Source organism: Rana temporaria, chromosome 4, assembly GCF_905171775.1.
Source record: "Rana temporaria chromosome 4, aRanTem1.1, whole genome shotgun sequence".
NCBI lineage: Eukaryota > Metazoa > Chordata > Amphibia > Anura > Ranidae > Rana > Rana temporaria.
Genome location: NC_053492.1, coordinates 124166741 through 124190759, shown reverse-complemented (window position 1 = coordinate 124190759; position 24019 = coordinate 124166741). Strand labels below are relative to the sequence as shown.

Genomic DNA, 24019 nt, shown 5'->3' with positions numbered 1-24019 from the left:
TAAATGTTTGCCCTGCATAGTGATTCTAACTGTGGGGGAAGGGGACTGACCGATCTGTGTCCCTATGTACAAGGGACACAGCATCGGTCTCCCCTCCCTGACAGGAGGGGACCTGTTTACACACACATCGGCACTGCAGTGATGCGGCCAGCGCGCGCCGCCAGCGGTGCTCGTGCGCCCCCCCAGTGGCCGGAGGACGTCTATAGATGTCCTCCCGGCAATTGAGAGCCACCTTGTGGCCGTCTTTTGCCTATGGCCGGGATACAACGTGGTTAAACTTCTCCCTGACCTGTCTGGTGTGTTTCTTGGCCTTCATAACAAACCTCTGAGGGCTTCATATAACAGCTGTATTTATACTGAGAGTAAATTACACACAAGTGGATTCTATTTTCTATTTAGTTGACTCCTGAAGGCAATTGGTTCCACTAGATTTTAGTTAGGGGTATCAGAGTAAAGGAGGCTGAATACAAATGCACGCCACACCTTTCACATATTTATTTGTAAAAAATGTTGAATGTTTTCCTCACACTTCACAATTATGTGCCACTTTGTGTTGGTCTATCATATAAAATTCCAACAAAATATATTTACGTTTTTTGGTAGTAACATGACAAAATATGGAAAATTTCAAGGGGTATGAATACTTTTTCAAGGCACTGTATGAATGAATATTAGTAAGTTTGATCTAGGTGGTGTTGTGAAAGGAATATTATCTGGTTTAGGAAGTAGTTACTAGGGCAACTTCAAATATTTTGCACAAGGCCAAAAATACTTTCTCAATTGTTCTTGATGAATGCAACTGTTACAATATATGACAATGACATCAAAGTTGTGGTTTTACATGGTAAAAGGAAAGGACTATTAATATCAAAGTGTTTCTTACACAAATAGAAACAAAGCTTTATCAGTAAATTAAAATGTTTTTAAATACTTTTTTCTATTTTAATGGTGGACTAGAACAGCAGAGGCCCATCAGCATCCAGAAATTGTACTACATTTTCAAGAATTTAGCATTAAAGTGAATTTTTTCCCCCTAAGTTTAACCACTTCCCCACCGCTCCATAGACAAAAGACGTCTACAGAGCGGTGGAGTTATTCCGGGACGACGTCCCTGGGACGTCCTCCCAGAATGCTTCACTCGCGCGCCCCCTGCGGCGCGCTCCCAGAAGCATCTGTGAGCGCCGGGTCTAGAAGACCCGGCGCATCACAGATCGCGGTAAATCGCCACTGATAGCGGCGGTTTACCACGTGATCGCTCCGTCAAATGACGGAGCGATCACTTGTAAACAAACCGGCGTGTACCGATCGGTACAGTGTGAGAGGAGAGGGGGGAGAGCGGCAGCAGCAGCAGCTGCTGTGGGATGGATCTGTGACAAATGCAGTCACAGATCCATCCCTCCCTCCCTGTGCAATACTCTGCAATAAATAACACCCATACTCTGCAATACCCCCCACACTCTGCAATACCCCCCACATTCTGCAATACCCCCCACACTCTGCAATACCCCCCACACTCTGCAATACCCCCCACACTACCACCCACACTCTGCAATACCCCCCATACTCTGCAATACCCCCCACACTCTGCAATACCCCCCATACTCCGCAATACCTGCTAATATGACAGAAACGAGAATTTTATTTTTTATTTTTACAGAATTTTCTGTGTTTTTTCTTTTATAGCGCAAAAAATAAAAACCGCAGAGGTGATCAAATACCACCAAAAGAAAGCTCTATTTGTGGGAAAAAAAGGACAAAAATTTCAGATGGGCACAATGTTGTATGACTGAGTTATTGTCATTCAAATTGTGAGAGCACCGAAAGCTGAAAATTGGTCCGGTGAGGAAGGGGGTTTAAGTGCCCAGTGGTCAAGAGGTTAATGGTCCTTACGCAAAAGAGAATTTTCAATGGCTTTTAGCCTAAGTTCATACCTATGCATTTTTTTTTGTGACTTTTGCAGTTTTCAGAAACGCGCTACAGTCCATTGTTGTCCATGGTTTCCTGTGATACAAGTTCACATCTATGTGTGTTGTGGCCGGTGCGTTTTTGGAAAGGGTCGGGGACTTTTTTCCGCATTTTGCCTGCAATAGACTTCAATGCACCAGAAACGCAAGTGTTGTGTTGTGATGTGATTTTTAAAGTGTTAAGCATTTTTAACACCGTATATAGCTGGTCGCTAAACAGGGGGACAGGAAGCTGGCCACCGCGTCTTGACAACCGATGAGTCATCAGCTGTCAGCAGGATTCCTCGGTGACAGCTGAATGTAAAAAAACAAAAAACAAAAAAACAACAACAATTGCTGGGAAAACAAATTGGCGTGGGTTCTCCCCCAAAATCCATACTAAACCCTTATCTGAGTATGAAGCCTGGCAGGTCAGTAATGGGAGGGGACGAGCGAGCGCCCCTCCCTTCTGAACCATACCAGGCCACATGCCCTCAACATGAAAAACATTTTTTTCCCTTTAGCAAAAGATAAAAAAAAAAAACAGCAGTGATTAAATACTACCAAAAGAAAGCTCTAGTGTGGAAAAAAATAACATTTTAATTTGTGTACAGTTGATGCATGACAGCGCAATTATTATTCAAAGTGTCAGAGCGATGAAAGCTCAAAATTGGCATGGACAGGAAGGGGGTTTAAGTGCCCAGTAAGCAATTGGTTAAAAAAATAGCTCTGAGCTGTCTTCTTCTGCCACCGTCTCTCCAGGTCTTGTTTTTTCCCTGAACCGTCTTCTCCCGCCCAAGGGGAAGGCTCTCCGAGTGATGTCATTGGATGGCCCCGTCCCATGGCTTTATAAGAGATACCAGACAGCGGGTGACAACACAACAGAGGAAGACAGCTACAGAAGAAGAGCGGCTTTTTTTTTTGCAGGTAACCAGCGGCGAGGAAAAATACAGCAGTGGGGGAAAACAGCACCGGGAAGAGACAGCAGTGGGAGAAGATGGCTCGGGGAGAAGACGGTGGCAGGAGAAGACAGGTCTGGGAAAAGACAGCATCGTGAAAAGACGGCAGCGGGAGAAGACAGCAGCGGGAGAAGACAGCAGCGGGAGAAGACAGCAGCGGGAGAAGACAGCAGCGGGAGAAGACAGCAGCGGGAGAGGACAGCAGCGGGAGAGGACAGCAGCGGGAGAGGACAGCAGCGGGAGAGGACAGCAGCGGGAGAGGACAGCAGCGGGAGAGGACAGCAGCGGGAGAGGACAGCAGCGGGAGAAGACAGCTCGGAGAGAAGAGAGTGTCCGGAAAGACAGCGGCAAGAGAAGATGGCTCTGGGAAAAGACGGAACCAGGGTAGACAGTAGGGATCAGCCGAACACCCTCCCCCCCAGTTCGGTTCGCATCCAGAACATGTGAACGGACTGAAAGTTTGCGCGAACTTTTGAACACCATTAAAGTCTATGGGACTCAAAACGTGAGAAATCAAAAGTGCGAATTTTAAAGGCTAATATGCAAGATATTGTCATAAAAATAGGATTTTTGTACTCACCGTAAAATCCATTTCTCTGAGTTCATGGACGGACACAGCAGCCTTTGACCTTAGGGTTATATCCGCTTCCTTCCCGGAGGGGTTAGGCAGAAACACAGCACTTAAAGTGTAAAAAACTTTTCTTCAGTGCAGCTCCTCCCAGGGGGTGTGGTTCCCCGGGTATAACCCACACCCTGTGCTAACAGCCTCAGTTTTTTTCTGCCTAACGACAGGAGAGGACAGGCACTCTGGAGTCCCTGTACTCTGGAGAATTTTTTTTGCGATTTTTTTTCGCTTTTTATTGTTTTGTTCCTGCATTTTTGGATCCTGAGATTCGAAAGAGGCCACCATCAGACCCAGAACTCTCATGCAGAACTGAAGAGACGACCACTTCTGGGTCTACTGATACGCCGGCGTAACTCTCTCTGAATCTGGCTATGTAGGTTTGTTCTTAAGTAGAATCTGTTTGTAATTTTGAACTGGTAAATTTTTGAAGTGTAGCTCCAGCAAAAAAAAATTTTTTTTAAGCTTTTTGGAAAACATAGGGAAGGGTTATCACCCCTATAACATTTGTTTTGCTGTCTGTGCATCTGTTCAGAAGATTTCACCTCACTTCTGTCCCAATGACAATTGGATTTTGGAAATTTGGGGTTTTTAGGGAAACAAGGATTGGTGATAAAGCATCAGTGGACAGGAGACACCTTTTCCCACATTAAAACTTATGCCGCGTACACACGATCAATTTTCTGCATGAAAAAAAACGTTTTAAAAAAAATGTCATTTAAAATGATCGTGTTTGGGCTACACATCATTTTTCGGGTTCTGAAAAACGACAAAACAAAAATTCGAACATGCTGCATTTTTTAACGACGTTTTAAACTATGTTGTTTTTCGGGTTGTAAAAAATGATCGTGTGTGGGCTAAAACTACGTTAAAAACCCACGCATGCTCAGAAGCAAGTTATGAGACGGGAGCGCTCGTTCTGGTAAAACTACCATTCGTAATGGAGTAAGCACATTCATCACGCTGTAACAGACAGAAAAGCGTGAATCATCTTTTACTAACACAGAATCAGCTAAAGCAGCCCCAAGGGTGGCGTCATCAGCATGCAACTTCCCCTTTATAGTGCTGTTGTACGTCACCACGCTTTGCTAGAGAATTTTTTAAAAACGATGGTGTGTGGGCAACGTCGTTTTAATGATGAAGTTGGAAAAACTTTGTTTTTTTTCATGCTGAAAAATGATCGTGTGTACGCGGCGTTACAGGAGAAAATTTCCCTTCCTAGGGGTAATTTCCATTCACTTCCTGTTGTCTCCCTCTGTTTGTAAGTAGGAGTCGTTTGAAAGTCGGATGTTTGAAAGTAGGGGCCTGCCCTATGTACTCTGCAGAAATTTGGGCCTTAGGTGTTGATGTTGCCACAACACTGTAAGCCCTCACAGTTACTCTTGGTGGGCGCTGGAACACCCTGCTGTGAACTATTATATAAAGAATTGTAATTACATGCCACTGTTGAACTGTGGCAGAAAAATTGTGCCTGTGGTGGTGGTGGTGATGCCAGAACACTAAGTCCTCACAGTTACTCTTGGTGGGCGCAGGAACGGGCCTTGCTGTGAAATATTAGATCAAGAATTGTAATTACATGCCCCTGTTGAACAGGAGCATAAAAATTGGGCCTTAGGCTCTGGTGCTGGTGCCACAACACTGCAACCCCTCACAAATACTATAGTTGGAGCGCAGGAATGAGCCCCGCTGCAAAGTATTACAGCAAAAATTGTAATTACACGCCCCTCTTAAACAGGGACAGAAAAATTGTGCCTTAGCCACTGGTGCCACAACACTGCAACCCCTCACAAATACTATAGTTGGAGCACAGGAATGAGCCCTGCTACAAAGTATTACAGCAAAAAATTCAAGTTAGGCTTACCGGTAACTTGTTTTCCAGAAGTCTTTCAGGAGAGCACCTTGAGATATCATGATTCATCCCACTCCAACAGGAAACATCTTCTTTCAACCTTTTAAAAGGAGGCTCCTCCTTGCACTCATCAGTTGTTATAGAGAAACCTCCGGCCCCAGCTGGAACACACAAACATATGTTAGTCACAGCATATTACATCACAAACCAATAGGGTGGGTCGTTGCTGTCCTGAAAGACTTCTGGAAAACAAGTTACCGGTAAGCCTAACTTGAATTTTCCCGAGGCGTCTTTCAGGACAGCACCTTGAGAGGACAACAGAGACTTACAACCTTAGGGCGGGACGACAGCTTGTAGGACCTTTCTGCCAAAAGCCTGATCACTGGCCGAGGCGAGGTCCAACCTATAGTGTCGCACGAACGTGTGAAAACTTGACCACATCGCTGCCCTGCAGATTTGCTCCGGCGTGGCACCAGCTCTTTCTGCCCAGGAAGTTGCGAGAGCTCTGGTCGAATGAGCACGGATACCCTCTGGCGGAATCAGGCCTGCCTGCAGATAAGCCTCCCTGATAGCCAGCTTCAGCCACCTAGCTAGTGTTCCCCTAGATGCCTGCTGACCCTTTTTGTTACCCCCAAAAAGGACAAACAAAGAATCCGAATGCCTAAACGGGCTTGTTATTTCTAAATAACATAACAAGACCCGTCTGACATCTAACATGTGAAGAAATAATTCCTTTTCCCCCGAAGGGTTAGAACAAAAAGTGGGAAGTACAATGTCCTGCACCCGATTAGTGTTAGAAGCCACCTTGGGCAAAAACTTAGGGTCAGTTTTAAGCACTACCCCATCTGAAAATAAACGTAAATAAGGCTCCTTCACTGACAGGGCCTGCAACTCGCTGATCCTACGTGCTGAGGTTATAGCGATTAAAAATAAAAGGTAAGGTTCCTAATTGAAGCTTCCCCTAAGGGTTCAAAAGGTTTGTTTGCCAAGAATCTCAGAACCACTGAGAGCTCCCACTTTGGGAAACACTTTAACCTTGGTGGTCTAGATCTCAAGAGAGATCTAAAAAATCTCACCACCAATGGTTCTGTGGCTATAGATCTTTCCAAAAAAACTGTAAGTGCGGATACCTGAACCTTAAGGGTGCTGGCAGCTAAACCCTTATCTGCCCCTTCCTGTAAAAATTCCAGGACAGACTTCAATTCCCTAGGATCCTGACCAGAAGAACTACACCAAGAGGAAAAAACCTTCCAAACCTTGGTGTAAATGGCTTGGGTCACTATCTTCCTGCTAATGAGCAAGGTGGAAACCAAGCAGTCGGAAAACCCCTTTTCTTTCAGGATTTCCCTTTCAGAAGCCACGCAGCCAAAGAAAGCCGGGCCACGTCTGGATGAAAAATCGGACCCTGAAGCAGAAGATCCTGCCTGAGGGGCAAGTGCCAACAGGGCTCGGTTTACAAGGCTAGGAGCGTTGCGAACCATGCTCCCCTGGGCCAAAACGGGGCGATGAGAATGACCGGAACCTTTTCTCTCTGAACCTTCCTCAGAACTAGGGGAATTAACTGAAACGGGGGGAAGGCAAAAGCAGAGGCAAAAATCCCAGGGATGCGACAGAGCGTCTACCCCTAGGGACCCATCCCCCCGGCTCAGAGAAAAGTATCTTCCTACCTGGGAGTTCTCCCTCGAGGCAAACAAGTCCACCTCTGGGCGACCCCACCTGCTGGAGATTTCTGAAAAGATCTCCGCATTCAGGGACCACTCTGACTCCCGAATCTGGTGTCTGCTTAAAAAGTCTGCCACTGTATTCAGGGACCCCTTTAGGTGTAGGGCCGTAAAGGAGAGCAAATTGCTCTCTACCCAAGAGAGAATCTCTGTGGCAAGGGACAGGAGTGAACTGCTTCTTGTACCCCCCTGCCTGTTTAAGTATGCTACCGTTGTAGCATTGTCCGTCAGGACTTGAACATGGTGGACCCGGAGAAATGGAGCAAACTCCACCAGTGCCAGGGCCACCGTCCTCAACTCCCTCCAATTTGAGGAATGCAGGGCCTCCTCCTTTGACCACCTTCCCTGAGAAAACTTCTCCTCTAGGTGGGCTCCCCACCCCCAAGCGCTGGCATCCGTGGTGAGCCTCAGCCATACTGGGAAGAACCATTGCAGGCCCTCTGCAAGCACTCGATGGTTTTTCCACCAGTAAAGGGATCTTACTACCCGGGCTGGAATTTTTACCCGGGTGTCCAGCGAACTGGTTTTGTGATCCTACGTTCTCAAAAGAAAAGCCTGCAGGGGCCTGAAATGCAACCTCGCCCATTGGACCGCCGGCATGGTGGAGGTCAAAACTCCTAGGGCTGCCATTACCTGTCTGACTGTCAAAGACTGATGGGACTGTAGCAACCGAACAGTGTCCAAGACCTTGGATGCTTTTTCTGGGGGGAGAAAAATTCTCTGGCTCCACGAATCCACCTGGTATCCCAGAAAACAAATTTTCTGAGAAGGAACTAGGGCGGATTTCTGAAGGTTTAAAATCCATCCTAGGGATTCCAAGTGGGTTTGTGCCCGAGGAAGATCCTCCAACAACTTCTCCTCTGAGGGAGCAAAGAAGAGGAGGTCGTCCAGGTAAGGGATGACTGCCATTACCTGTAGACGCAACGGGGCTAAGGCCTCGGCCAGCACCTTCGTAAAAATCCAAGGTGATGATGACAGCCCGAAAGGGAGGGTCCTGTACTGGAAATGCTGAACCAAACCCCCCATCTCTACCGCTAGTCTGAGAAACGTCTGGGACTGAGGGGAGATAGGTATGTGTAGGTACGCATCTCTCAGGTCTATCGACGCCATGAAGCAATCTGGCATCAGAAGATTCCCGATTGAGAAAATTGAATCCATTTTGAATTTCCTGTACCCGACACACTTGTTTAAAGGTTTTAAGTTCAAGATCAGCCTGAACTTCCCCGTGGGCTTCCTTACTAGGAAGACATGGGAATAGAACCCTCTGCCCTGCTCTGCTAGGGGGACCCGGACCAACACTCCCTGCTGTTGAAGTTCCAACAAAGAGGCCTTTAACGCTACGGACTTCACTGGATCCCTTGGGGCCTGAGTGACCAGAAATCTCCTTGGCGGGGCTTCTGAGAATTCTATAGCGTACCCCTGAGCTAGAGTGGTCAGTATGTACTGGTTGTTTGACACCACTGACCACTGCGGAAGGAAATTTTGCAACCTTCCGCCTACCCTCAGGGTTTGGGAGGTGGGTTCTTATTTTTGACCGGGAAGGCCTTCTTCTTGTCTGCCGTCCTGTCCAGGATGCTATCCAGTTCAGGACCGAAGAGAAGATCACCCGAAAACGGGATTCCACACAGCTTGTTCTTAGAAGTCGTGTCGCCAGGCCAGGTCTTGAGCCATAAAGCTCTTCTGGCTGAATTGGCTAAAGCAGCAGATCTGGCGTACATTTTGATCGCCTCGGCCGAGGCATCTGCCATATAGGCTACGGCTGCAGCAATGGTAGAAAAAGAATCCAAAATGTCCTGTTTTGGGGAGTCTGCCTCAATATGAGCTTTAAGTTTATCTAACCAGAACTCTAAATTGCGCTCCGCGCAAGTGGTAGCCATGGCAGGCTTAAGGTTAACCATAATTGACTGCCAGGCTTTCTTTAGGAGAAGGTTCATGCGCTTATCCATAGGATCCCTCAGGATACCCATATCCTTAAAGGATAAATCTGTGGATCTTGACACCTGGGAAAAGGCTGCGTCGAGTTTAGGAACCTTGTTCCACACGACAGATGGATCTTCTCCGAAGGGAAAACGCCTCTTGTGGGATTTAGAAAAAAAGTTTTTTTTCTCTCGATCCTGCCATTCCCGCAAAATTGCTTCGGAAATAACCGAATGAACTGGGAATGTACGCCCCTTGGGCTCACAGAGACCAGCGTACATCCGGTCATGCAAACTCAGGTCTTTCTTTTCTTCACTGAGACCTAAAGTGGCATAAATGGCCCTGAGGAGGCCGTCCACCTCTTCCAGGGATAATTTAAATTTTGAGGAAGTCTCCATCTCCTCCTCATTTTCTGAGTCCTCACTAGAGAGGGCCTGAGGCTGGCTATCCCTAAACCCCTCGTTGTCCGAGGGCCTAGTAGCCCACCCTGCCTCCTGGGAAGACTGCGAGGTGGAGGGTTGAGAAATGGTGACAGGGGCTAGCGAGTCTCTCACAGAAAAAGTGGCCAAAAGCTTGCTTTTAACAGAAGCGATCAATTCCTCTCTGACTGAGGCTGACTCTTTCTGTACTAAGGCCGCAATACCGCCTTACACCATGGTTTCTTCCAGCTTTCCCCAATTTTTTCCCTGCAAGAGGGGCATCTTTTTCTCAGGTTTGACCTAAAGAAGAAAACAGGGAGAGAAGAAACAAAAACAGGGAATCCAGAATGAGACCCGGTCTCAAACAAACAGGACCCCCCTCACCTAGGTGCAACAGGAAGGAAAGGTGACAACCCGTGCCCTGACAGGCCCCCATGCCACTGGGGGGGAAAAAAATAGAGACTGAGAGAGAACCCACAGACAGAGAACTCTCACCCCTAGGGAAAAAAGCAGACTCACACTACTGCTTCCCGCCGAGGTCCTGCTGGTGCCCGTGCCTGTCTCCACCGCTGATGCCTCTGCAGCCTCCATCGCAGAATGTCAGCGAACTCTGTGGCATCCACGGCGCTTCCCGGACTCCCATAGCGCCGCTGCGCCGGACCAGGAAGCGGAAGTAGGCCCAGCGTCCGCCCTACCCCTCCTCCTGGCGCGCCTGAAATGAGGCGCCTCTCCGGCAACCAGGCTACGCCAAGATTTTTTTTCAATGAAAAACAAAAAACAGTAAAGTTATTCCCAATTTTTTTTATATGAAAGATGATGTTACACCATGAGAATCGTGATCTATCTTCTAAGCAAAAAAAATGTGATTCTCATTTTAGCCAGAATTGTGCAGCTCTAATGTACATTGCTTTTCAGGCGGTATTCTCCATGGCTATTGATTACGTTTATACATTTTGTATTGTCTGCAGGACAACTTCAAATATTTCAAGGGTGGATGTAAGACATGCACATGAAGAAAGACCCACCAGTCCGATAGACAGCAGTGCCAATCAGTCACCAAATACAAATGGTGAGGCAACTGCTTATGTCTGCCCGTCTATCTCATTGTCTGTCTGTCCATGTACATGTTAATTATAATTTTTTTAGTTATTTTGCAGGATTCCAGGCCAATGGAATTGGCGGCGAGTGGCAGTCGGGAGGCTGTTGAGCAACGGAGTCGTGGTGGTGGCCGTGGCCGTAGGCGTGGACGTCAGCCGAGGGGCGGCTGTAATATTGAGGGGGATGACCGATTGGTAGCACTGCTGCAGGAAGTACGGCAGGAGAGGCACAGTCTTGACGTATTTTTAGATCCGAACAACCTACGTACCAGCTTATGCCGCAGCCTATACCATATCCTGAAAGACATGGGGGGAGACCAAGAGAAGCTTTGCATGGATCGCATGTATGCTATTGCTATGCAATATCGATATGCCAAATTAAGTGGTGGGCCGCCACCTACTTTTGATCCATACAATACTTCTCTTGATCCCCCAATGGCCCCCGGCACCTCAGCAGTGCTACCACCCCCCTCTCAATACCATCCCACTCCTCAACGACAGCCACCACCTATCCCATCGCATACACAATTCATGCCCCATTCCTATGGTGATTTCACACCTGCCACCTCCTTCCATTTTCAGCCCTCGTATTCTGCACCCCGCTACCAGCAGGATTTTTGGAACGAGCGCCAGCCCCAATCATTAGCCCGTCCCAAATCCCCACGGAGATCAAGTCTCCACCCCACCTATCACCAGCTCTGATCTACCAATCACTTTCTTTTTTGTTCCAATAAATATCTTTTTTGACCTGTAAATAAAAATGTTCAATTGTCTTTTATATGATGCAAAACAGCACTCCTTTGCCCTCTGCCTTCAGACGGGCGTATTCTAGCCCTTTTTGGGCTTAGCATACGCCCGCCTGAAGGCAGAGGGCTAAGGACTCAAAAAGGGCTAGCATACGCTTGCCAAGATGCAGAGGGCAATGGACTTATTTGCCCTCTGCCTTCAGACGGGCATATGCTAACCCTTTTTGGGCTTAGCATACGCCCGCCTGAAGGCAGAGGGCAAAGGACTCAAAAGGGGCTAGCATACGCTTGCCAAGATGCAGAGGGCAAAGGACTTCTTTGCTCTCTGCCTTCAGATGGGCGTATGCTAGCCCTTTTTGGGCTTTGCCCTCTGCCTTCAGGCAAGCATATGCTAAGGACTCAAAAAGGGCTAGCATACGCTTGCCTGAAGGCACAGTCAAATGGACTTGAACAATATCGTTGGAAAATGGACATATAAAAATATTTTTTTTTGAGAAATGCTTTATTTAAAAAAAAAAAAAAAACACAAGAAAGTTAAACTGTATACATCTGTATTCCAAATGTATCTGCATCTGTATTCGAATATTTTTTTTTTTTTACACATAATCATTCTGCCATGACACCTCTCCATCAGGGGATTCAAAAAAAGCAGCAAACTGGTTTCGAATGCTCATGGCACGTGCCGTTGACCGCAAGTCCATAAATTGCACCCTCTGAGAGTGGTTACTGGGCTCCGGTTCAACATTGCTGCTGTCATTGTCCCTTAGGAAATTATGAAGAACACAGCATGCCAGGACAACTTTAATGGCGTTCTCCACGTCAAGTTGCATGCTTGTGAGCAAAACTCGCCATTTGGCTGTGCACACCCCAAATGCACATTCAACAACACGGCGTGCACGGCTTAGCCTATAATTATAGATTTTTTGTTGACGGTTGAGACCACAGCCGCTGTATGGCCTCATAAGGTTTTTTGCCAATCCAAAGGCCTTGTCTGCCACCATTACTAAAGGTAAGCTGGGTTTCTCAGTGCAGGGTAGAGGCCTGCTTTCAGGAATGTTGAGTTGTCCCGCATGCACACGACGTCCAAAGGCCGACTCACGGAATATACGGGCGTCACCTTGGCTTCCATAAGCTCCCACATCCACAAAAAGAAATTTAAGATGTGCATCGGACAATGCTAGGAGGACCACCGAAAAATATTTCTTGTAATTAAAATAGGATGATCCAGAGTGGGGAGGCTTATTCACCCTGATGTGTTTCCCACCAAGGGCACCAATACAATTTGGAAACTGTGTTTTCTCCCAAAAAGTGTCTACGACAGATTCCCAGATCTCTTCTGTGGGCTCTGGCATTACAACGTCATGTAACTCCTCCCATATTGCCACACATGTTTCCTTTACTACTCTAGACACTGTTGTGACGCCAAGTAGGAAATAGTGATGTAAGGTTGCATAACTTTGTCCTGTGGCAAGGAACCTAAGATAACATAAAAAAGTTTACATATTGAAAAAAAAAAAAGGATTAAAAATAAGTCCTAAATCTTTTTTTGTTTACAAACTTTTATTGTAATAATAATGAAAGGTTGCACAAATATAATGACAATGTTATCAATAATAGAAAGTCAGTAGAATAGTACATAGTATATCATTCAGACAAAGTAATCATCGTTATACTACAGTAAAGGTAATAATAAACAGGTAGCAGTATTTAAATGTATTGCAATCTAGTAATATCTTAAAGCGGGGGTTCACCCTATAAAAAAAAAAAACATTTTTTTTTTCTTCTAGCATAAAATTTGGCATAGTAGCGCGAGCTACAGTATGCCTGTCTTAATTTTTTTATCCCCGTACTCACAGTGTAATCGTACATAGAAGATTCCGACTGCCCACGGGGAATGGGCGTTCCAATCCAGACGGAAGGTGATTGACGGCCGGCTCTGGCGCGTCACGCTTCTCCGGAAATAGCCGAAATAGGCTTGGCTCTTCACGGCGCCTGCGCATAGTCTGTGCGCAGGCGCCGTGAAGAGCCGAGACCTACTCCGGCTGTCTTCGGGGAGCGTGACGTGCCAGAGCCGGCCGTCAATCACCCTCTCTCTTGAAAGGAACGCCCATTCCCCGCGGGCAGTCGGAATCTTCTATGTACGATTACACAGTGAGTACGGGGGATAAAAAAAATTAAGACAGGCATACTGTAGCTCACGCTACTATGCCGAATTTTATGCTAAAAAGTTGTTCTGCAGGGTGAAACACCGCTTTAAGTGGTATGGGTAGTGATGGTAAAGAAAAGGGGAAGGGAGAGGAGAAGAATATTGAGTATTATGGTACGTTCCAATTCGACCATTTAGAGTTGTAAATATGGAGGTTGTCATTTAAGGTATGATATATTTTCTCAGAAATCTTATAAACTTCCATTCTCTCCAATACTTGTGACCAAAGGATAGTATTAGATATCCAATTAAGGGCGATCATCCATTGGATCGAGCTGCATAGGGAATGGAATAATCTCATGTGTGAAGTTGGTATATCTGGAATCGTTGCATACAAAAGACAGATTTGTGGAGTAAGAGAGATTTTATGACCATAGGATGACTCAAATCTAGATGTTGCCGCACGCCATATTTGGTCTAGAAAAGGGCAGCTCCAAAATGTATGTAATAACGTGCCTTGTTCTGAGCAACCTCTAAAACAATTGGGAGATATTGAGGGGTAAAATGAATGTAATTTGGAGGGTGTGAGGTACCACCTAGAAAAGAGCTTTACTGGAGTATCTCTAAATGAGATTGCTTTATTACATTTTTGAAGGTTTTCAGACATGGAGTACCATGAGTCTGCTGAAAAGGAACAATCAAGATCTTTCTCCCAACGGAGCATCGGGTTAGATTTCTCCTGTAAATTAAGGTTGCTAAGGTAGTGATATAGTCTGGAAATCATTCCCTTGTCTCTGGAGGATGTTAGACAAATTCTTTCAAATAAAGTATTAGTAGAGTGTGAGGAAAGTGAAAAATGTCATTAGTAGAAGGATTTAATTAGTTGGTAGTTCATGTATTCTATGGGGGGGGGGGTATATTCTTTCTGTAAAGTATGAAAGGATGTAAAGACCCATTTGGATTGTAGAGAATTTAGTGTGGTAAGATTATTGTCTATCCATAACGTGAACAGGGGTCTGTTGGTAAAGGCCAAGTGGAATCTGGGGTCCCCCAAAAAGGAAGTGAGGGGGGGATATGGTCGAGGATAGGAGATATGAGTCTTTAATTTTTTGCCAAAGTTGGAAGGTGATAGGGAAGAATTGAGGTGGATTCAAAAATAATAAGTCCTAAATCTAACCTAACCCCTAACCCTATCCCAGAACCCTATCCCCTAACCCAGAACCCTATCCCCCTATTACTATCCCCTAACAATATCCCCTAACCCTATCCCCCCAACACTAATCCCTATCCCCTAACACTATCCCTAACACTATCCCCTAACCCTATCCCCTAACCCAGAACCCTATTCCCTAACACTATCCCCTAACCCTATTCCCTAACCATTAACCCTATTCCCTAACCCCTCTCCCCTAAGGCCTCGTACACACGACCGAACATGTCTGCTGAAACTGGTCCACGGACCAGTTTCAGCAGACATGTTCGGTCGTGTGTACGGCCGACCGGACAATTTCCCGGAGGATCGGACAGGTTTCCAGCGGACGAATGTTTCTTAGCTAAGAAACATGTCCGCTGGAAGCCTGTCCGTCGGACATGTTCAGTCGTCTGTACGACTTACCGGACATGTCCGCTCGGCCGAAAGCCCTCGCATGCGTCGAAGAGATTCGACGCATGCGTGGAAGCATTGACCTTCCAGGGTCGCGCACGTCGCCGCATATCCTGTCCGCGCGGATTTCGGTTTGATGGTGTGTACAACCATCAGACCAAAATCTCCGAGCGGACATGTCCGATGAGAACGGTCCGCGGACCGTTTTCATCTGACATGTCCCCTCGTGTGTACGAGGCCAAACACTATCCCCTAACCCTATCCCCTAACCCTATCCCAGAACCCTAACCCATATGTGTTTTGCACTTACCTGAGTGTCACTAGGAGCTGTTCCTCCGGTGAAACAGAGATCCGCATTACAGTGTCCATCCTGGTCAGCCTCGGTCTGAGCCTCTCCAACAGGTCGTCGAAGCGCGGCACTGACATCCTTGTGAAGTTCATGAATTTGGTTGGATATAAACGCAGTTGCGAATACAAATTGCAAAAGTACCCCGTTGACACCCGACGGGATACCATTGGATGCACCCAATATTGATGCCGTCTCCTGCTTCTCGCCTCCTCCTGTCTCCTTCTTCGTTGCCTCCGCAAGGCAATCAGAAGGATTGCCTCATCAATTTTCAGGATGACAGGATCCATATTTCTCTGCAAATTTCACAAAATGACAAAAAGCTCAAATAGACTCAATAAACTCAGATATGCTCTCTCTCTCCTAACAAAATGGCACAGACACATGCTCCGTTATGTTTTCTATGGCATTGTGGGAAATTTGGGAGTGTATATAGCCTGGAGATGTGTTTTTCTTTAAAAAAAAACGCTGCCTAACGCTAGAAAACGTGCAAAAACGCTAATGCAAAACATGGAAATTATGCCTTAAACTACAGCCGGCATCATAACACTAATATGATCAACACTCACACTGGGCTGACTCAGTACCTCTGGAATTAGAGAGCGCTCACATAACACACACACCAGATCTAGCTCATGGGTTTCCACGTGAATCTTATGCAATGAGCAGAACTCCTCCCACAGCCAATAGGCTTCCTTCGCATCCTAAACGACGCGCGCCCCGTCCTATCAGCAGCACAGAAGAAAGGGCACCCTCCGACAAGACTACCAGGAGGTTTGGTAGAGCGAGTTTATCATCTTGCCAACCAATCAGCGCGGCGATAGGGCGGACCCTTTGGAGTAATCGTCCAATAGCAGATCAGAGTGGGCAGGAAGCAGGTCCGCTATCACGTTGAGGTCTGTGTGAAGCGAGGTGTCAGTAGTAGTGACAGGACGGAGTCGGGCTGTGTATACATTTCTTGAGTGGTCACCAGCCGGAAGTACCGGGACTGCACCGGAAACAGCGGAGCTGCTGAGAATTGATGAGAACGGAGCGGTAAGTGTGGCGATATCCGATAATGGGGACTCATAGCCGAGGAGAGCTGCTGAGCATTCCTCTACTTCTCTACTACATCCACCTCAAGGAATGACTGTCGCTTTATTAGCGCCGGACTCCTATGTGTAGTGACTGCTGTAACCATATAACCCCCCCCCCCCTTCATTCATCCGTATACCTCCCTCCTTCATCCATATACCCCCCTTCTTCATTCATCCATATACCCCCCTTCTTCATTCATCCATATACATCCCCCTTCTTCATTCATCCATATACACACCCCCTTCTTCATTCATCAAATACACACCCCCCCTTCTTCATTCATCCAATACACACCCCCCTTCTTCATTCATCCAATACACACCCCCCCTTCTTCATGCAACCATATACCTCCCCCTTCTTCATGCAACCATATACACCCCCCCTTCTTCATTCATCCAATACACACCCCCCCCTTCTTCATTCATCCAATACACACCCCCCTTCTTCATTCATCCAATACACACCCCCCTTCTTCATTCATCCAATACACACCCCCCCTTCTTCATGCAACCATATACCTCCCCCTTCTTCATGCAACCATATACACCCCCCCTTCTTCATTCATCCAATACACACCCCCCCTTCTTCATTCATCCAATACACACCCCCCCTTCTTCATTCATCCAATACACACCCCCCTTCTTCATTCATCCAATACACACCCCCCCTTCTTCATGCAACCATATACCTCCCCCTTCTTCATGCAACCATATACACCCCCCCTTCTTCATTCATCCAATACACACCCCCCCTTCTTCATTCATCCAATACACACCCCCCCTTCTTCATTCATCCAATACACACCCCCCTTCTTCATTCATCCAATACACACCCCCCCTTCTTCATGCAACCATATACCTCCCCCTTCTTCATGCAACCATATACACCCCCCCTTCTTCATTCATCCAATACACACCCCCCCTTCTTCATTCATCCAATACACACCCCCCCTTCTTCATTCATCCAATACACACCCCCCTTCTTCATTCATCCAATACACACCCCCCCTTCTTCATGCAACCATATACCTCCCCCTTCTTCATGCAACCATATACACCCCCCCTTCTTCATTCATCCAATACACACCCCCCCTTCTTCATTCATCCAATACACACCCCCCCTTCTTCATTCATCCAATACACACCCCCCCTTCTTCATGCAACCATATACCTCCCCCTTCTTCATGCAACCATATACACCCCCCCTTCTTCATTCATCCAATACACACCCCCCCTTCTTCATTCATCCATATACCTCCCCCCTTCTTAATTCATCCCTATACCTCCCCCTTCTTCATGCAACCATATACCTCCCCCCTCTTCATTCATCCAATACACACCCCCCCTTCTTCATTCATCCAATACACCCCCCCTTCTTCATTCATCCCTATACCTCCCCCCTCTTCATTCATCCAATACACACCCCCCCTTCTTCATTCATCCATATACCTCCCCCTTCTTCATTCATCCCTATACCTCCCCCTTCTTCATGCAACCATATACCTCCCCCTTCTTCATGCAACCATATACCTCCCCCCTCTTCATTCATCCAATACACACCCCCCCTTCTTCATTCATCCAATACACCCCCCCTTCTTCATTCATCCCTATACCTCCCCCCCTCTTCATTCATCCAATACACACCCCCCTTCTTCATTCATCCAATACACACACCCCCCTTCTTCATTCATCCAATACACACACCCCCCTTCTTCATTCATCCAATACACACACCCCCCCTTCTTCATTCATCCAATACACACACCCCCCCCTTCTTCATTCATCCAATACACACCCCCCTTCTTCATTCATCCAATACACACACCCCCCCCTTCTTCATGCAGCCAATACACTCCCCCCCTTCGTCATTCAGCCAATACACTCCCCCCCTTCTTCATGCAGCCAATACACCCCCCCCCCCCCCCTCTTCATGCAACCATATACACCTCACGCACAACCATAACTTTATAGCTTTATAAAAGTTCTGAGGCTTTGCTCCGATATCTGTCCTGAAAATTGCAGGTATCATAGGAGGATACTTATAACTGCACCCTAGTAGAATGTAGGCAGAAGTTTCGGCTCCGGCACTGTACACCACGTATAACTGCAGAAAGCCAAACAGCACCATTGGTTGGTAATTATACAAAGCCATAGGTACAGCTCACACTCACCCCCCCCCCCCCCCCGTTTTTATGCAACCATGTACACACACACCCCCTCCCCTTTCATGCAACCATACACCCCCCTCCCCTTTCATGCAACCACACACACACCCTTTTTCATTCAACCATACACACGCACCCCCCCCCCCCCCTTTTTCATGCAACCATACACACGCACCCCCCCCCCCCCCTTTTCATGCAACCATACACACACCCTTTTTCATGCAACCATACACACCCCCCCCCCCCCCCTTTTCATGCAACCATACACACACCCTTTTTCATGCAACCATACACACCCCCCCCCCCCCCTTTTTCATGCAACCATACACACGCACACACCCCCCCCTTTTCATGCAACCATACACACACACACATCCCCCTTTCATGCAACCATACACAAACACCCCCCCCCCCCCCTTTCATGCAACCACCATAAATATACACACACCCACCCCCCTTTCATGCAACCATACACATCCCCCTTTCATGCAACCATACACACGCACACACACACCGGACGCACCGCCACTGGATCCAAATGCCAGTTTGCTCTAGTGTCTCAGGAGATAAATAAGTGGCTTTAATAAATGAATTATGGTTCTAGCTGTGGGCTATTGTTAGTATTTTCTAGGAAGTGGAGTTTATAATGAGGTTCTTTGTTAGTGAGAAATGCATGTAGTTACTTTCCTATTGACAACCAGGTCTGTATAGAAGCCAGATAAGCATGTGTGGCCCTAGCTTCAGCTGAATGCTGTATAGAAGTGATGCCTACTTATCTGTTTGATCACTCATTGGAATTGTGCCACTAGGTGGTGTGTGAGTAATATAGAAAACAGGAGTGTGTACTGGACTGGGGATTAGCGCTCTTGCACTTCGATAACTGACCTATTTCAGAATGCAGGTAACACGTGAGGCTGGAGGTTTGTATAACACTGCGGCTGGGTTTCATCAAGAATTGGAACTAGAGCAGGGATGTTGAAAGTGACAAAGGAAAACTTGTTATAACCAGTGTTTGTAAAATAGCCCCCCCCCCCCCTTTTTTTTCAACAGATCTGTACTCTACATCCTTACCACAAACATATAGGGCTCTTTCTATCATTACAGGAAAGGGTGTGCTGAGCTGCCACTTCATCAGTGATGAATGACAATTGAGCCTGTCCTTGGTAGCTGTGCACCCAGGTTGGAGCTGGTATAGTAAATGACCCAGTGGTTCTGAAATACTCATGATGGTGTCTGTAGTACAAATTGGTTTACATGCATGCACATCACTGCCAGCATCACTACATCGTTGGCCAACGCTATTGATTTTTGAAGTATGAGGTCTGTAAAGCTGCTCTTTATCAAACTCAGCCCCCATTTCCCTGCTCTGTTTGGCTACCTGTATACAGCTTGCAGCATGAATAGATCTCCCCTGCTGATTATAGTATTTGGTCAGCAGCAGCACCTCTGGCTTCCTAAGTACTCATCAGCGACTGCATCTGATAGGACGCAGACATTTATTCGCCCAAAATTGGTGCTTGCATGGCCACCCGTGGCTCTGATGTTGGCTGATTTAGCAAGAATTGGCCTACATTTGAGCTTTCTATGACCAGCTTAAAAAAAAAAAAAGTAGTGCTGAAATACATTTCTTTAGAAATCAATGTGCTGGGGTCTTATCTAGTGCCAGCCACTGTCACGCTCTGCAATAATATTCCAGAGAGCAGTCCCTTATCTCCTCACAAATGAATGTGTCGGGGGGCTAGGACAGCTTGTGGAATGTTTTTTTACCTTAAAGCGGAGTTCCACCCAAAAGTGGAACTTCTGCTTAAACCCCCCCCCCCACCCCCTCCCTCCCAGTGTCACATATTGTACTTTTTGGGGGCACAGGTACCCTTCCCCATTTCCGTTGTCCTCTGAAGTTCAGCCCCCCTGCTGCTGGGCAAGTTATTAAGATGCAGTAGAGAACCAGCTGTGGAGCGGAAAGGCTTCACTACCGGTTTCCCTTACCAGAAAAGGCAGCGGCAGCACCCGGGAGCCGATCTGAAGATTGGCTGGGGTGCCAACATCGTGGGCTCCCTGGACAGGTAAGTGTCCTTGTATTAAAAGTTAGCAGCTGCTACAGTATTTGTAGCTGCTGGCTGTTGATTTTTATTTTATTTTTTCTCCAGGCTCGATCTCCTCTTTAAGGCATAGAGTGCATTAAATTGATTGTAAAGGTTCAATTTTTTTTTTTTAAATAACAAAACATATCATACTTACCACCGCTGTGCAGTTCGTTTTTCACAGAGTGGCCCCGAACCTGGTCTTCTGGAGACCCTCTGCGGCTGTCTCGGCTCCTCCTTGATTCAGATGACCCCCTCTGGGAAGCAACCTTGTGGGCGTGCTCATGAGTCCAGCATTTGCGTCCATAAACACGAATGCCGGACCCGGCCCTGCCCCCTGGCGCCTACGTCATTGGATTTGATTGGCAGCAGCGTGAGCCAATGCCTGCGCTGCTATCAATCTATCCAATGAAGAGCTGAGCTGTTCTCTATAACAATGTTATACAGTACTTGCCTTCTCTGTGCAAGGGTTTTGAACAGGGCTCTTTTTCTTGTCCCCCGGTGGCGCCCCTGGGCCCTCCTCTTTATCGGGTGCCCCCACTGAGAGCCGCTTTCCATGAGTCCCGCTGCTGCATCCGTTGACAGACAGCGGGACAGCCACCACTGGTATACTTTTAGAATGGATGGGGTTTTATACAGGAGCCACACAGACAAAATTCTGCAAAAATGCTTCCATTATAAAAAAAAGACAGCCTGTTTACAACATCATTCGTGACTGTTTCACAGTCAGGTCCCCTTGGGTGTCAATCAAATGAATGGCATCTCAGATGCGAGTCTTGCGATTTGTCATTCACACATCTGCGCTTTCAATTTGCGGGCAGAATCGCAGTAAATTGGCCCTTGATGCAAAACGCTGAAGTGTGAATGCAGCCTTACAGAGTAGGAGTTGTGATAGTCTGTACAGTGAGAATTTATCTTCTCTAATCTCTTCTCTCTCATCTGCTGGAGCTTTTCGGTGTCAGTGCTCAGCTACCATCTGGTGAGGGGATCCCCAAACTAGGTGAAGGTTGTTACTGAGATGCAGGTTAGTGTCCTAAGAAGACATTTTCTAAACTTGTCAGTTCTAATATCTGCTCATCTTATGATTTTGTTTTAAAGAATTCTCAGTGCTTTCTACATTATAAAGTTCCAGATGGGATGAGGTACTTTGTCACATCTGCCCAGAAGCCCTCTGACACTAGCTGCGATGTCGGACAGGGCTACTTTGTTTCTAGTGTCTCTGGCTCCTAGCACCTGCCTAAAGCAAGTACCCTCAAGAAGAATGCAGGTGATAGATGGGCCAAGTCAGTATTGGTTGTATAAAGCCTCGCAGGCTAAAGGAAACCTGAACAGAAAGAAAAGGCACTGCTGACCTCATGAAAATGCTAGGCATCTGGCTGCCATTAATGATTTGATACACTGACATGGAGTAAAGCATTTACTCTAGGATAGACTTATTTTCTGATTACGTGTTCATTGACTTACAAAGTACGGAATCTATTGGCTGAGTGAGAAAGCAAGAAAACTGGCATTTTCAGATGTCATCAGTGGCTTTGTAACAAATAGTTTATTTTTTATTTTTTTAAGGTCCCTTTTGTGCAGTTTCATTCCACATATGACGGATCAGATGGTGTTTTAGATCATAGTTGTTGTTCCTTCTGCTGAGAGAACTGCCTTTTGCAGTAGGGTTTCCATACTCGGACTGGTCATTACTAGACATAGTAAAATCCAATGGGTGACTAATGAAAATTGTGTCATTTATGGCCAGCCTTGGTTTCTACTTGGGCCAGTTCAGGGTGCATCACTTGTGTTCTCGCCTGTATCATGACAGTGGCATTGGGTTTAGTAGTTCTACTTTTAACATTTGCCATAATAATGTGATGGGGGGGATGGACAGTGTCGGTGTGTTTGGGTCTTTTTTTTTATTATTATTTTTTACAATTTTTTTTTTTTTTATTCCTTGCAATTTTTTTTTTAATCAGCCCTGTTGGGGGGCTTTAGTGAGATAGCAAGGGTCTTTACATACCCCTGACATCTCCCCTTTAAGACAGGGAAAGGGACTAGGGACACATATTCCTCTGTCCCTTTCTCAGCAGCCTCAGCTGCGCTGAAAATGAATGGAGAGAAGACAGCGGCTCCTCTCCATTCATAAACTGAAACATTGTAAACGCAGTTTACGATGTTTCAGTTATGTGAATGGACAGAGTCCATGATCACTGACTCTGTACATTCAGAAAAGGTAGGAGCCGGATCGAGGGGGACAGATGCACTGAGGGTGGACAGATGCACGGAGGGGGGGGGGGGAGAAGAGAGATCGACAGATGCACGGAGGGGGGGGGGGGAGAAGAGAGGTGGACAGAAGCACGGAGGGGGGAAGAAGAGAGGTGGACAGAAGCACGGAGGGGGGGGGAAGAGAGGTGGACAGAAGCACAGAGGGGGGGAGAAGAGAGGTTGACAGAAGCACGGAGGGGGGAAGAAGAGAGGTGGACAGAAGCACGGAGGGGGGGGGGGAAGAGAGGTGGACAGAAGCACGGAGGGGGGGAGAAGAGAGGTTGACAGAAGCACGGAGGGGGGAAGAAGAGAGGTGGACAGAAGCACGGAGGGGGGAAGAAGAGAGGTGGACAGAAGCACGGAGGGGGGGGGGGAAGAGAGGTGGACAGAAGCACGGAGGGGGGGGGGGAAGAGAGGTGGACAGAAGCACGGAGGGGGGGAGAAGAGAGGTTGACAGAAGCACGGAGGGGGGAAGAAGAGAGGTGGACAGAAGCACGGAGGGGGGGGGAAGAGAGGTGGACAGAAGCACGGAGGGGGGGGGGAAGAGAGGTGGACAGAAGCACGGAGGGGGGGAGAAGAGAGGTTGACAGAAGCACGGAGGGGGGAGAAGAGAGGTGGACAGAAACATGGAGAGAGACTGGAGGAGAATGCGGGGACAGTCAGCGGTGATCGTGTGTGGGAGAGTTACAAGCACCGATCACCGCTGATTTCATTAAAGCAGCTGAAAGCCAGACTTTGAAATCTATACAGGGTGATCAGTGATTGTAACTCTCCCACCGCACTGATCACCCTGACTGCCCAGGTGAAGTACTCTGGCAAATGCTCGGTATCGATACCGAAGTATCGATATCGGGACAACCCCAATAGAAAATATTGTTAAAGCAGGTTAACAATCCTAGGAGCATCTATTTCTGTAGGTCATCACATACAAGGACCATAGTCATTGCTCCTTTATAGAGTTTATAAAATGTCAATCATTTGTGTATGTGTTGTCATCCACAACTCGGGCCCCCAGCTACATCACTAACCTAGTCCCAAAATACCAACCAAACCCCTCTCTTCGGTCCTCCCAACACCTC

General features: G+C 47.1%; 2 protein-coding genes across 4 annotated transcripts in view; one reads left to right on the top strand and one right to left on the bottom strand.

Annotated features, from left to right (window-relative positions):
* Window positions 1-11858: 11858 nt before the first annotated feature.
* LOC120936563 (protein ALP1-like) lies at window positions 11859-16114 on the bottom strand. 2 transcript variants are annotated; one of them, XM_040349017.1, is made up of 3 exons: window positions 15938-16114; window positions 15333-15664; window positions 11859-12749 (listed from the first exon to the last, which is right to left on the bottom strand). In XM_040349017.1, exons 2-3 carry the CDS (start codon window positions 15656-15658, stop codon window positions 11870-11872), a joined length of 1206 nt encoding a protein of 401 aa, XP_040204951.1. In that variant the 5' UTR covers window positions 15659-15664; window positions 15938-16114; the 3' UTR covers window positions 11859-11869. The 2 variants fall into 2 exon arrangements, with proteins under 2 accessions (XP_040204951.1, XP_040204952.1); XM_040349018.1 differs by having other exon boundaries at window positions 15956-16114.
* Window positions 16115-16225: 111 nt separating this feature from the next.
* LOC120936562 (period circadian protein homolog 2-like) overlaps window positions 16226-24019 on the top strand; it is a 71140-nt gene continuing 63346 nt past the window's right edge. For both annotated transcript variants that reach the window (XM_040349016.1, XM_040349015.1), the window contains exon 1: window positions 16226-16403. The gene's annotated coding sequence lies outside the window, so the exon portion shown is untranslated. The remainder of the gene's footprint in view (window positions 16404-24019) is intronic.